This window comes from Astatotilapia calliptera, chromosome 2 (genome assembly GCF_900246225.1).
Source record: "Astatotilapia calliptera chromosome 2, fAstCal1.2, whole genome shotgun sequence".
Classification (NCBI taxonomy): Eukaryota; Metazoa; Chordata; class Actinopteri; order Cichliformes; family Cichlidae; genus Astatotilapia; species Astatotilapia calliptera.
Window position 1 is genome coordinate 26287908 of NC_039303.1, and position 12367 is coordinate 26300274.

Sequence of the window (12367 nt, forward strand, 5' to 3'; positions counted from 1 at the left end):
GACAATTCTCTGAAAAAAAACAACTAAATTCAACTGTATTTCACAGATTTATTCCATAGCAGGCCATCGGTAAGCTACCAGCATTACAGACATTATCTTTAAGGATTATTGCCCATGACCCCTGCGGGTAGAAAGATTGAAGTAATGGTCTGTTAGGTTGATTGGTCCTTTCTCAGATTTCTGACTGAGTGATGGAGAGTCTAAAGTATTTAGACACACAAAAGGGTTTAATGTTCCTCGGTTGGGGAAGTGATGAAAGTCTCTCAAGAAGTAACTCTGAGATGAGCTCAGGAGGCAGAGGGTGGCCACGGACAGGTGAGAGGCGGCAGAGGGAAGGCACAAAAACATCTCAAGTAACCGCCTCACACCTGTTACTTGATAGCACTGCTTTTCACCCACAGAGCTGGATCGCACCAACAAGGCAGAAAAAACCCCAAACCTACCGTACTGCACCCAGTAACCTGACAGGCTTGTTGTTTTGATAACAGATGTTTGGAGTGAAATCACACCGTGTTCAAAGACACAATTACAAAAGACACTTGCTCTTGTGTTTTACTGATGCATTTGCATGCTGGAGAACAATTGAAATATCAAACCAGGTTAAGTGATGCATAAAGTATGAATGAGTCAGGCTGAAACGTGTTTGCAAATCTGTCAACACACAGTCGAGCACAGAGGGCAGGGTAATTGTTTCAGCTTTCTCAAACGAAAAAGCTCCCCCACCTTTTAAAATCATCTTTACAGTATCATAAACCATTAAGAAATCCTTTGAAGCTACACCTGCGTTAGAGGGAAGAAAGGAAGCAGAGACTCGGTGCCTGTAAAACACAATGTACAACAACCTGGTTAGTGGGGAACAAGGCTTGTATAACATGAGTGGTGCCTCTCTGAGGATTTCAGAGCTGGCGGCTCAAAAAATAAATAATCTATTAACACTTTTGTGTGAGATTTACTATATCAAATGAGAAGAAACAAAGACTGCTACATAAAAATTACAGACTAACAGCAGATCTTTACATAAAAAAACATGTAGAAATGTATATTAAAGTATATTTATTTTTATTTTATGGGGGGGTTGTTTGTTTTTTTGTTTTGTTTTGGGTTTTTTTTACATAATTTATTGATTGTTATTGGCCAATTTTTAGCCCCAACTACAGTCCACTGGGGGACGAAACTAAACCCAAACCCTTACAATGCTGTTGCAGGGCAACGCCTGCCATCTACTGGGCGCAAATGAAGCAAAATAGGGTTAATTTTGTTTTTACATTTCTGGTATTAGGCCAGAGGGAGGAGATGAATCAGAGCACAGTCTCTCACTGCGACACAGTCAGGTGCCCTGGGATCAGGAATGTTTCCTTGATGTGCACAAAAAAGACATTTTTATCTTAATCATGTTCCCTTTTTCTGCTTCTTATGCTGAACATTTGATGGATGGCTATATAGCACAAAAGAGAGCTGTCGTGACAGATAAGTGATTGCATATTACAAAACGAAAGGGACTCATTGAAACTCTATCTTGTTAGGTAAGATCGCTAAAAAATAAACACTTCTCATAAGTGTGCACATGTTTATAGTTTTCCTTTCGCTGGAACATTCCAAAAGAGGTTAAAAAAAAAACCGTGACACCGTTTATTTGGGTTGCTGGGATGCCACTTCAGTCACGGTAAAGTGTATCTCACTGCAAACAGATGATATCTGTCAATTTCCTGTAAGAATATCACCTGAACGCTCAAAGGGCAACACCATGATAGCCAGTGTTATCTCAATCAGAGGTCGTAGACCGTCTGAAACAACAAGCTCGACTCAACATGATGTACGACTCATTCCTCATTTGCCTGGACATGTTGGCATTTTGACTTTTAAGACAAAAAGGTCTTAGCTAACCACTGTTTGTCCCCACACACACGAGAAGAAGAAAAATCTATTCTTCTCTGTGAGCACGTCTGTATGCAAATGAGCGTCAACAATGGACTTAGTAAATGTCCGCAAGTTTAAGGACCCCCGGCCTCATCATTTCTGCTCCTTGAAGTTCATTGAAAAGCGACATTGTTTCTTTAAGGTTGCACTCGCAGTCATCGGCGGGTCTGTCCATTGTTGGGGGGAACAAAACAGCGAGTTGAGATTGATATACGGGGGCCGGAGACAAGTTGCGCATATCATCAGCGGACCAGCTGCAGTTCGGGCAGCGAGACAGTAGCCGACAAGTCCTTGAACGCATCTTTCCAGACATGGGTAAGAAACTTCACACAGACTAGAGTCTACCTTTATTAGCTTGTAGTATGTTCTTATTATCACTTCTTTTCTTGATTGTATGCGATTGTTCTGGGAGGGAGGGGAGCAGTGAGAGGGCATCAGAAGTTATTAAAGTGGGGGCTCTCTTTTTTTGTCAGTGTAGAGGTCGGCTTCTTACCGGCTGATATTATGAGATTTATTTCATGCTTGAGATGGCAGGGCTACTTTTCAGACGAGCCTTGTCGCATTTGCTTTCGCTCGAAATCCTTCTCAATTTTTATAGAGGCGATTTGGCCCCAGCTTTTGCATTTTCAAGACTATTCCTGCAGGGCTTGTCTTTTCATTTGGGTCACAATCAAAGAGCCAGAGAGGGCCGCAGTGATTCGTAATTGGCTAATTGGCACAAGGTGCATCTGAAGGCCGGCCTGATTGACTGACTGAGGTTAGTGTTAAAACTTATGGATTATGCTGATACAATGTGTGTGTATATTCTCTTAAAAAAAAAAATCTATCTATATGTACTGTATATAATTTATTGTGTAGCTATGTTATTCACAATTTCTTGTCAAACTCTGTGTTCTGTGCACAAACCCTCGCTATGTGAATCGCATGCAATCAGTTTGCATGTCTGGTCATGCACAGACACCCAACAAAGCTATGCGTTTGCTTAAAGAGCCATCTATTTGCCCCTCCGGCCATCTGTGTTTACTGCAATGGTACCAGCTACAGTCTGCCTGCTTCTATTGTGCATGTCTGTGTGGATGCATGTACACATTTACACAGTTCCATTGTTTGTTTCTAGGTTTGCTTTTTCCATCCTCTTCCAGCACTGGCAGCTCCCCACTATCATTTTCTTGTTCCTGTGTCTTCTTAGTAGGAAGTCTGGTGAATATGCTTGTGTGTGTGCCCGCAAAGCACAGAGGTGCCTCTGGCCTTTGTTTGCTTGACATTGGTGGCCCTTGTACCCCCATGATGGTGTGGCACAAAGACTGTTGTCTCTCCAGTCACAAAAGCAGCCACTCTTTCTGTTTCGCTTTGCCTTCTCCTCAGCGTCCTCCCTCTTTTCTCACACTCTCCATCCTGGCTGGTGAATGGAGTCAGGGTGTGAGATGGGGTCAGAGTCGACACGTCCCCATGCCCGTGGCCCTTGGCATCCATTCAAACAGCACATGACTAGTGGGGGGAATGCACAGACTTAATAAGCGAACTTGTGTGTTTACAGCTGCAGCTTGATCAATGCTGACATTTTATCTTTAAAAGGTTGCTTTGGCTGGCTTTGTTTTTCCTTATTGTATTTTTTACCCCTAGTATTATGTAGGTAGGTTTTTGGGTTGTCAAATTTCATGATTCTTATCTCTGGGGTTTTCTGTCGCCACCAAGTTCAGCTGTATTTTATGCCAAATGCTGTGTTCGTGCTATGAAATCAGATGATAACCTTTTTGTCTACTCCCAATCATGAAAATTGACAGAAGCCCTATATTTTTAATTATCAAGGGTAACATGAAATAGTTTGTGTAGAAAGGATCTGCTGTTGGATATTTGGGGCACGAATCACACAAAGTTAACTCTGAGTTGCACGTGTTTAGATTGAAAGAACGATCAATAAACTGTTCTGCAGTTTTAAGCAGCACAAACAAACACAAACTATTTAGCTTGTCTGTGCTGGGGTGGAAGCAACAATCTCATAAAGGGATGTCTTAAAACCAGAACAAATGCAATCAAAACTATCTGCATGGCACAAATCGGAGTTCAGTGAGAGTAATTTTAGTTGAACAGATCATTTTAAAAGTTGCGGCACAATTTAATTTTCATTAGCTTGAAAGAGTGAAAACATATTTCCTGTCCTTGGGAGAAAAAAACCATGCAGTATATTCTTTAATATTTCGTACGTTTTAATGGTGTACTATGTCTTTCCGCTGTTCATAATATGCTTTGTTTTCCATGGCGCTGCATGTCGACTAATAGGTTGCTATGAGTGCTGTATGCGGTGTTTGGGTGGGGTGCCGTACTGTTCCCTTGTTGCCACACTTCTCTGCTTCTCTGGCATTGCCCTCTTCTGTGGTTGTGGGCACCAGGCACTCACAGAGACAGAGAGGCTCATCGAGACATACTTTGCACGTAACCTTCAGGACTACATAACCCTAGCCTACATGTAAGTCATCCTATATTTCCATCATCGAAGCGTGATCAAACCTGATCTTCAGACTTCTCATGATTTCGTCTGTATTTTGAAGGTTTAACCCTTTTAACCTCTTAACATTTTCTTTTTCCTTTGCCACTCTCAGCATTCAATATTTCCAGTATGTCATCTATGGTTTGGCCTCCTTTTTCTTCCTCTACTGCATTGTGCTTTTGGCCGAGGGCTTCTACACTACGAGCGCTGCAAGGCAAACCTTTGGAGAGTTCAGGAGCACCATGTGCGGCCGCTGCCTCAGCTCCTCGGTGAGAGGGCCCTGAGTGGGAAAAGTAAAAAGGATTGGACAGATTGGATAGGATTTAATACATATATCACTCCCTGGTGGGTGGTGAGCTGAAAAATCTTAAAGCTCCTAAAGAAGAAAAAATCTTAAGGGACATGCAAAGATAAGCATACAGTGAGTGTTTGAGTGGTCTAAGACTTGAGTAGTTGGAAGAGGAGGCAAAAAGGGAGATAAGTAGAACTAACCTGAAAAACAAGCGTGGCTATTAAGTGAGTCACGCCTCATAAAAACACTCTGAGATTGTGTGCATCCATTTAATATGATAATGCACCCTAATCTGTGGCCTGCTCTCTCCTTGTGCAGTTTATAGTGATGACGTATGTGCTCGCTGTGCTGTGGCTGCTGGTGTTTGCCTTCTCGGCATTGCCAGTCTACTTCTTCTACAACATGGATGCTACCTGCCACACTATTGATATTCTGACTGAGACCCCAGCAAGTATCAACCAGCTTTGTGTTGATGCGAGACAGTACGGTAAGAGGAACTCCCATCGCAGTCAGTGTTGGGCCTCCTCATGCAAAATCCATTCACATAAGGCAAACCTGTTAACACACGGCATATTTATCTTACTGTAAACAAATCTCTTGAAACGGCCATTTCCAGTGATGATTTCTTGCCAAAGAATTGGGAAAATTAAATCCTGATTATGGTTTCTGCTATAACCTCCACTGTTCAAAAACTCTTTAGCACGCTCGAGGTCAACAGCCATTCCCACAGCTGTCTGAGGCTTAACCTAAAGACATAATGCAAACAATATAACAATTAATACAGAGACAAAGCAGCTGGAGGGGAAACGGTTATGAGGCTATTACTGTGGCAAAACTATTTGTGCGTGTAGTTTTGCTACAGTAATGGCCTCATAAACAGTAGGCCACACACCTTGTGTTGACACTATTAGCATGCTAATGTAGTTAGCTGAGGTGCTTGCAAATATATTGTTGCTCGTGGTCAGTGGTGGGAAAACTCAACTGCCAAAAGAGGCATTTTTGAGAAGTTTTTGACCCCCAAAAGTTTATATGGTGTGACAAAACTTATTTGATCTTTTAACACATGTGAAATGATTAGTTGGCATTTTGCATTTTTGAAACTGGAACAAAGAAAAAGTCTACACCTGTACTAGTTGGAGAATACGTGCATTTCATTCATCAGTCAGTGTTTTTGTAAATGAATCAAATTAAAATCGGTCTACTTTGATGATAAAACATTTTGCATCATAGTAAAAAAAAAAAAAAGGGGGGGGGGGCAGTTTGAGTTTAATTCCGGTTAAAGTCCTTGCTGAGATCAGGCTTACCAGTAAGCCAGCAGCATTAGTGGTGAAAGCTCTAAATTCTCTTTTTCCTCTGTGGATTTACTTTATTTGGATTTGAATGCATAAAACTATAGGGACTCAGAACTACTTATTTATGTATACAGCCATACAAGCCACTGCAGTCCGACTTCAGCAAATTTGAGAGGATAAGGTGCCATGTGATAGTCAAACACTGTGATGTACATTTTAGGTACCAAATTATTAAAACTTGACCTTAAATTCTGTGTTTATAATTGGAGATATATTTTTTTTATAATCAAGAATTGCCTAAAGCTATGATTTGAAAAAAAAATTACTATTGCTCATTTGCATTTTTCACTGGAGCCACTTAAAATAGCCCGACGAGCCCAATGCAGCTCTAGAAGGGTTCATGAACCCTGCTCATGCCTTTCTGAATTATCCACACTCAACTTTAGTACAAGTTGCATGGTGTCAAAATACATTGCCTAACTTGTAGATACATTCATTTGGATGTGTGACTCAGTGGCGACAGCTTTTACTGCACACTGGCATTTCGTGTTAGATTCGTAGTTTTTCCTGTTCTTCTTCCTGACGCCTCACATCTTGTACTTGAGTCTCCCTGAAGGCCTAGCTCTTATAAAGTTTATGTACTAGGAGGCATTTTCATGCCATCCAGAGCTGGTTGAGACTTGTCTGCTGCCTTGATTGCGCTCTCTATGGCACCTTTTATTTAGTTTGGTAACATTTGTGAATGATTAGCAGTAAATGCAAAAAGTGCTCCTGAGGTCATTGGGATCTCATTAGTTTTGCAGCAGTTCTGTCATATATCATAGTGCTGATCAAATTAAAATCTCAGCAAGGCAAAGACACTGGAGGGAAAAGTCAGACGAAATCCAGAGGGGAACATCAATCTCTGTAGGCTACAGAGTTTCGTGGCAGCTCGCATGCCACTTAAAGACATTTTTCCTAAAATCCCCCAGAACGTCAGCTTTCATTCATGCTCCGTGGGCTATGTTTTGTACAGAATTTCATAGCAATCCACCTAATGGCTGTCAAGATATCAGTCCAGACTAAAAGTGTCAGCAGACCCACAGCACAACGCTGCCATCCCTGGAGCCCCAGAGTGTGGCTAAAACACATTTGCCACACAATGAGGCACACTGTTGCACTGAGTGATTTGTTCTTTCATTACACTGTCCTGAGGGTTAAACACTCGCTAACACATCAAATGTGCGTATTAATCTGCAGCTGAAAATAGTCCCCAACATACACACACACAAACTCTTCTGTTTGGTGGAAGTTTAATAAATTTTAACATGCCTGGCTCTGTGGTTTGATTTGAGCGCCGCAGACCATGAAAGTCAAAAAGGATTTAGAATGAACAAATTAATTGATTTGTTGTGGACCTTTAATGTAATTTTACAGGCAGCAAGAACAAAATATAATAATTCTATCTTTTTATGTGCAATTGAGTGTTATATTTGAGTACATAAGTTTATTTTTTTTTCAACAGGACTCTTGCCATGGAATGCAGTACCAGGGAAAGCTTGTGGTATGACCCTGTCCAGTGTCTGCAAGACAAGAGAAGTGAGTACGATAATATGAAACAACTCGAGGTCTGCTGTCATGTTGTACAATTTGACTGACATAACACAAATACAACATGTTGTATTCACTAACAATAATCTCCCCCTACTAGTACCGCATGACCTACGACCTCTACATCGCTGCCTTTGCCGGCGCTGGCATCACGCTCCTGGCTCTGGTGAGTGATTATGCTGAGGTTGAGGCCAGTCTGGCTGCAGTGTGGTAATATAACACTGGTGTTATGGCTCATGTGACTTAGTGACGCTCAGAGTGTAGGCGACAAGGCATCTCAGGCATCCATGACTGATGACCTCTGTACTGTTGCTCTCTGTTCCTCTTTGTCAGCTGATGCAAACATCATAATAATGCTGTAATGTCTGGTGTTCCAGCCATGCAAGCAAATTGTGCAGCCATTATACTCACATGCTTCATTACAGAAGCTGTTATGTTCGTTTTATTTTCTGATTCCTCTTGTTTCTCTTTGTCTTTTCATAGCTGACCTATACTATGTCAACCACCTATAACTTTGCCGTTCTGCGGTATCTGGGGAGAAAGGGCATAGGTGCACGGTGTTAGGACCCAGCTTCCTGTCTTTTCTGGCTTCACCACGAACATGGGAGTTTAAATCGATGGCAACTCTTCTTTTTTATGTGATGTGCACACTACTACGTCTGCTCCTGGATAAATTTTTTTCTAAACTTGTTATATTTTTACTTTTCTTATTATAAGGAAGTTTTTTTTTTTTAATGGTTTTATGTTTTTGTTTTTTTTTTGTGGGTGTAATTTCTGCTTTGAAATCGTACTTTCATTTTTTCTGATGTTTTTCAATCTGTGCCAAAATATTTGTGAATTATTGCTCTTGTTACTTGCCAAGTTCAATGTTTGAAATGAATTTCTGCCTCCCGCTGTACTCACAAATAACACAACTTTAACAAATTACCATATGTATTAAATGACCACTAAATTAGAAGATGTGCAGGTAGTTTGCAGCTGTTAATAAGAATTGGGGATTAGAGGTTACTATGGCTACCAACCATCACATCTGGCTGCCATGGTAGCAGACAAGCATGCACTTGCGGTCTTATGCTGACCTCCCGGACTTTTCTCACGGGCCGGAGAAAAGCTCCAACAATGGAGTCATGTCTTTCTTAAAAGCTAACCAATAAGAAGCCAGTTCTGGGGCCACCTGCACCATTACTCTCTGCCAGGGGTTATATTGCATGTCAAGGGACAGGGTCCTCTGGACAAAGAGAGGGTCAGACCTCTCCAGAGCCACAATGTAGCTCTTCTGGGACAGCAACAACACACACATACAACTCATCCACATGCTGCTGCATGGACCCCACCCCCAACACCAACACCATGTAAAATGGATTCATGGTAAAGGGACAAAGGGGAATTTTATTTTGAATAGTTTCTTATTGACAAAGGGACAATTTGTTTTTGTTTAGATCTAGTGAGGTCTGAAATTGTTTCTCATAATGTTGAGATGGCAGAAGCACTAGGTGCTAATACTTGAAGTAACCTCATAATATAAGCCCAAAACCACTTTGTTGAGGTGTGATACCCCCTGCTGGTAATGAATGGCTGAGGTACTTAAATAGAAAAAGGACAGGTTTGTTTTGTGTCTAATTCTTTAGGGATTTTGTTGTAGTTATTGTATAACACTTGTTTTTCACTTAATGTAGCTTTTTTTTTTTTTTTTAAACATCTGGATATTCCTAACAAAACCTTTTGAATCCTAAAAAGTAGACTTAGTGGAAGCTTAGCATAGCTTCTAATATTGGATGTGTCATGTTGCAGCAGTTTCATTTTCATATGTCAGTAATATTTAATTTAAAAAGAAGAAGAATGCTTTGAACTGTTTGTACACATGGCCTCTGAAAACATTTGTTTGTAGACTTTATGAAACCTCAGTGTCTGGTGTATTATCAGAATGTGAAGCTGATGGTTCATCCTTGGCTTTTTGCCACATTAGGAGGCCAAGGTATTTTGTAAGGTGTTTTGTATTCTCTCCTCGTGTGTCCACAGGTGCACTGTTCCCTTCACTTGGCTGTGTACCAAGTCTACCTGAAGATGCTACGACACAGGGCAAAAAATGAGGAGAGAGGTTACGACCTGTATAGGAGACTGCAGAGGGACAGAGGAGGGATACTGCGCTCTCCGTACTCTGAGAACAACCTGTCTGACACCTTGTGAAAGGACATTTTGTAGTAGTTTTGGTAACAAGCTTTCTGCAATAACTGTAACACCAGAGCGTGTCAACAAATGACACTGTTTTGTAGATTGTTCCACTTTAATAATATTGTAGAGGCATATTTCAACAGTTGGGGCATGATACAAAAGCAGGGTTTTTTTTCTTAACCAAGCATTACAACTTCGTATTTATCCTTATTTCAACACAATGTGCTGCATGTGAATAATTTCTATAGATTATGTACTTTTTCCTTAAAATGTACTTTTGAAGGCAAATGTGAAGATTTCCTTTCCTGCCTCAATCTAATTTGACAGTATGCAGCGGATCCTTCTAATGAAGGGAAAATAAAAATGTAGCACATGGTTTGATTTTTGTTTATAATGGAGAGGAACACCATTCACCATCAGGTTCCCACACATAGTCATTCAGTGACACTCAAGGATTTGATGCAATTTAAATACGGCACAGTTTGGGGTTAAATCTGAAGCTGTTTTTCATTTGGGATGTTGCTCCAAAATCCAGATGCTTCATTTTAACCTTTAAACGTTACAGATATCTGCTTTAAAAAGTGAAGTAGCTACTGCTAAAAGGGAACCAGTAGTATAGAGATGCATTTTAGTGACCTGTTAAGAGATTAAAAACAGGTTTAGGTATTGTTTTTAAAACTTTAATAACACACTCAAGGATTTTCAAGCAACATGTACCAAAAAAAAAGAAAAAAAGAAAAATAGGGTCTTTATTTGGTAGTTTGCATGATTTATTTGTAGCCAAGCACTGGAGCACATTCGTGACAGGCTTCTACTCAGCAGTGCAATAAGAAGGGAAGTTTGTCATTACAGTAACACAGAATCAAGATGAACACACTTAAGTTTCACACAGCTTAACTCGTACTCCTTGGCTGAGCACTGAAGGGGGAACGGATGTTAGGTGTTGTTTTGTACATCATTATAAAATGAATACAATTTACACAAGGACAAGCCCACAAAAAATTAAAAATCAGCTTTTACATTCAATATTACAGCAACATTAAAAAAAAAAAATACTGACATTAGGCAGGACTGCAGTGACACAGGAGATGGTATTGTGATACTGAAGGTTATAAATATTGGATTCTCAGGCATGTCAGACTTCAGGTAAACGCTGAGATGAGCTACATTGTTGAAACAGGATTAAACTGGAATCGTATTATAAGACATCAGCCTTTTGTCTCATTACAGAAACATTAACACTGATAATAAGCAGAAAGCCCTCATTTTTGCTTTGAATTAATGTAGACTACCAGCCTGATATTAAAAGCCCTACTCACTTCACAGTTAAAAAAAAAACAAAAATACCAGTACTCAAACACACAATCAAATGCATGAGCTGTTGTAAGCCTACATTTCCAAAAAAAGCACATAATAGGAGAATATGACAGTACCTGATTAGATTTGGTGCACTTTGAAAGTGAACCTCTTGTAATGTTCGCCATTAGTCTGCACGCTCACAGAAATATGATTCAATTTTGACTCGGAAGGCAAACACTGTGAGCCCACTCTGACGGACGACACAAGACCGCCAACGTTACAGAAACCGTTACGAGAACACAGGGGCCATAATGAGAACTTTATGCATCCCATAAAAAGAGAAATATTTTATCCGATTCGTGCAACTGAATTTGTTGCTTGAGAAGATGCAGTTTCAAGATCAAAATAATAACAATACATTTAAATGTTAAATTACATTCTTCAAAATGAATTTAAGCTATATTATTGTTTTAAAACAAGTTTTTTTTAAAAGCAAATCCCTCAGGCAGACAACAGTAAAACAATGGGGAAGAAAAGTCAACAGTATCTGTAGAAAGTACCAAAACAACCCAGCTGAAAACAAGTAAATATCACTAAGTATCAGAATATGAGGTTGTACATTTCACTAAATACTGTTTAATGGATATGGAAGGACTCAATCCATGTGGTCAAACTACCACATTCAGCTGAGACGTATAATAATTGAACTGACAGCAAAAAGTGTATGTTGTATATTGGTGAAGTACAGGAGCCCATCAGAATAGGCAAAGCTACAATACGGGAATCTTAAGGCCTACTGAACAATTCACAAGGCAGGCACAGGATTACAAAGGTGCCATTAATATTTATAAACCTCTCTACTCATCAGAACTTTAATCTGTACCTGATCAAACATTGAAGCCCAATTTTGTTAGATAAAAATGTAAAACTACAAAAAGAAATATAACACTTTGAAGGATGGGAATGTGCTTCACACAAAAAATAAACACTATCACCAGTAGTACTACTTCTGATTCTGGACCAACCCCCCCCCCCTGGCCTTAGTAAACATGTACATAAATTACAAGAAGTAAAAACAATAATGTCTGATTCCCTGACACATCCAGCTACAATGCAGTGGAAGAAAAATATAATTAACAGAATAAGGGTACCACAATTGTTCGCACCGTTGCTCAAATTTGAAACAGCAAAATTAAAGCTTACAATTCCCTTGCTACTGAAGACAAACAAGGTCATCTTCCTTTTGAGTGCAGCAATCATTTAAATAACCCGTACTTTCAATGCTGTTATCTCACTGATGTGGGGACTTCTGAAGCT

The 12367-nt window shown here is 40.0% G+C and overlaps 1 protein-coding gene across 3 annotated transcripts; it reads left to right on the plus strand.

The window, feature by feature from the left end:
- Positions 1 to 1747: 1747 nt before the first annotated feature.
- On the plus strand, positions 1748 to 10129 carry plp1a (proteolipid protein 1a). Of its 3 annotated transcripts, none has more exons than XM_026190596.1 (7): positions 1748 to 2232; positions 4198 to 4384; positions 4518 to 4674; positions 5016 to 5184; positions 7494 to 7567; positions 7680 to 7745; positions 8063 to 8291. In XM_026190596.1, exons 1-7 carry the CDS (start codon positions 2229 to 2231, stop codon positions 8141 to 8143), a joined length of 738 nt encoding a protein of 245 aa, XP_026046381.1. In that variant the 5' UTR covers positions 1748 to 2228; the 3' UTR covers positions 8144 to 8291. The 3 variants fall into 3 exon arrangements, with proteins under 3 accessions (XP_026046381.1, XP_026046360.1, XP_026046370.1); XM_026190575.1 differs by lacking the exon at positions 8063 to 8291 and adding an exon at positions 9599 to 10129 and having other exon boundaries at positions 1749 to 2232; XM_026190585.1 differs by lacking the exons at positions 1748 to 2232; positions 8063 to 8291 and adding exons at positions 2379 to 2674; positions 9599 to 10129.
- Positions 10130 to 12367: the final 2238 nt, after the last annotated feature.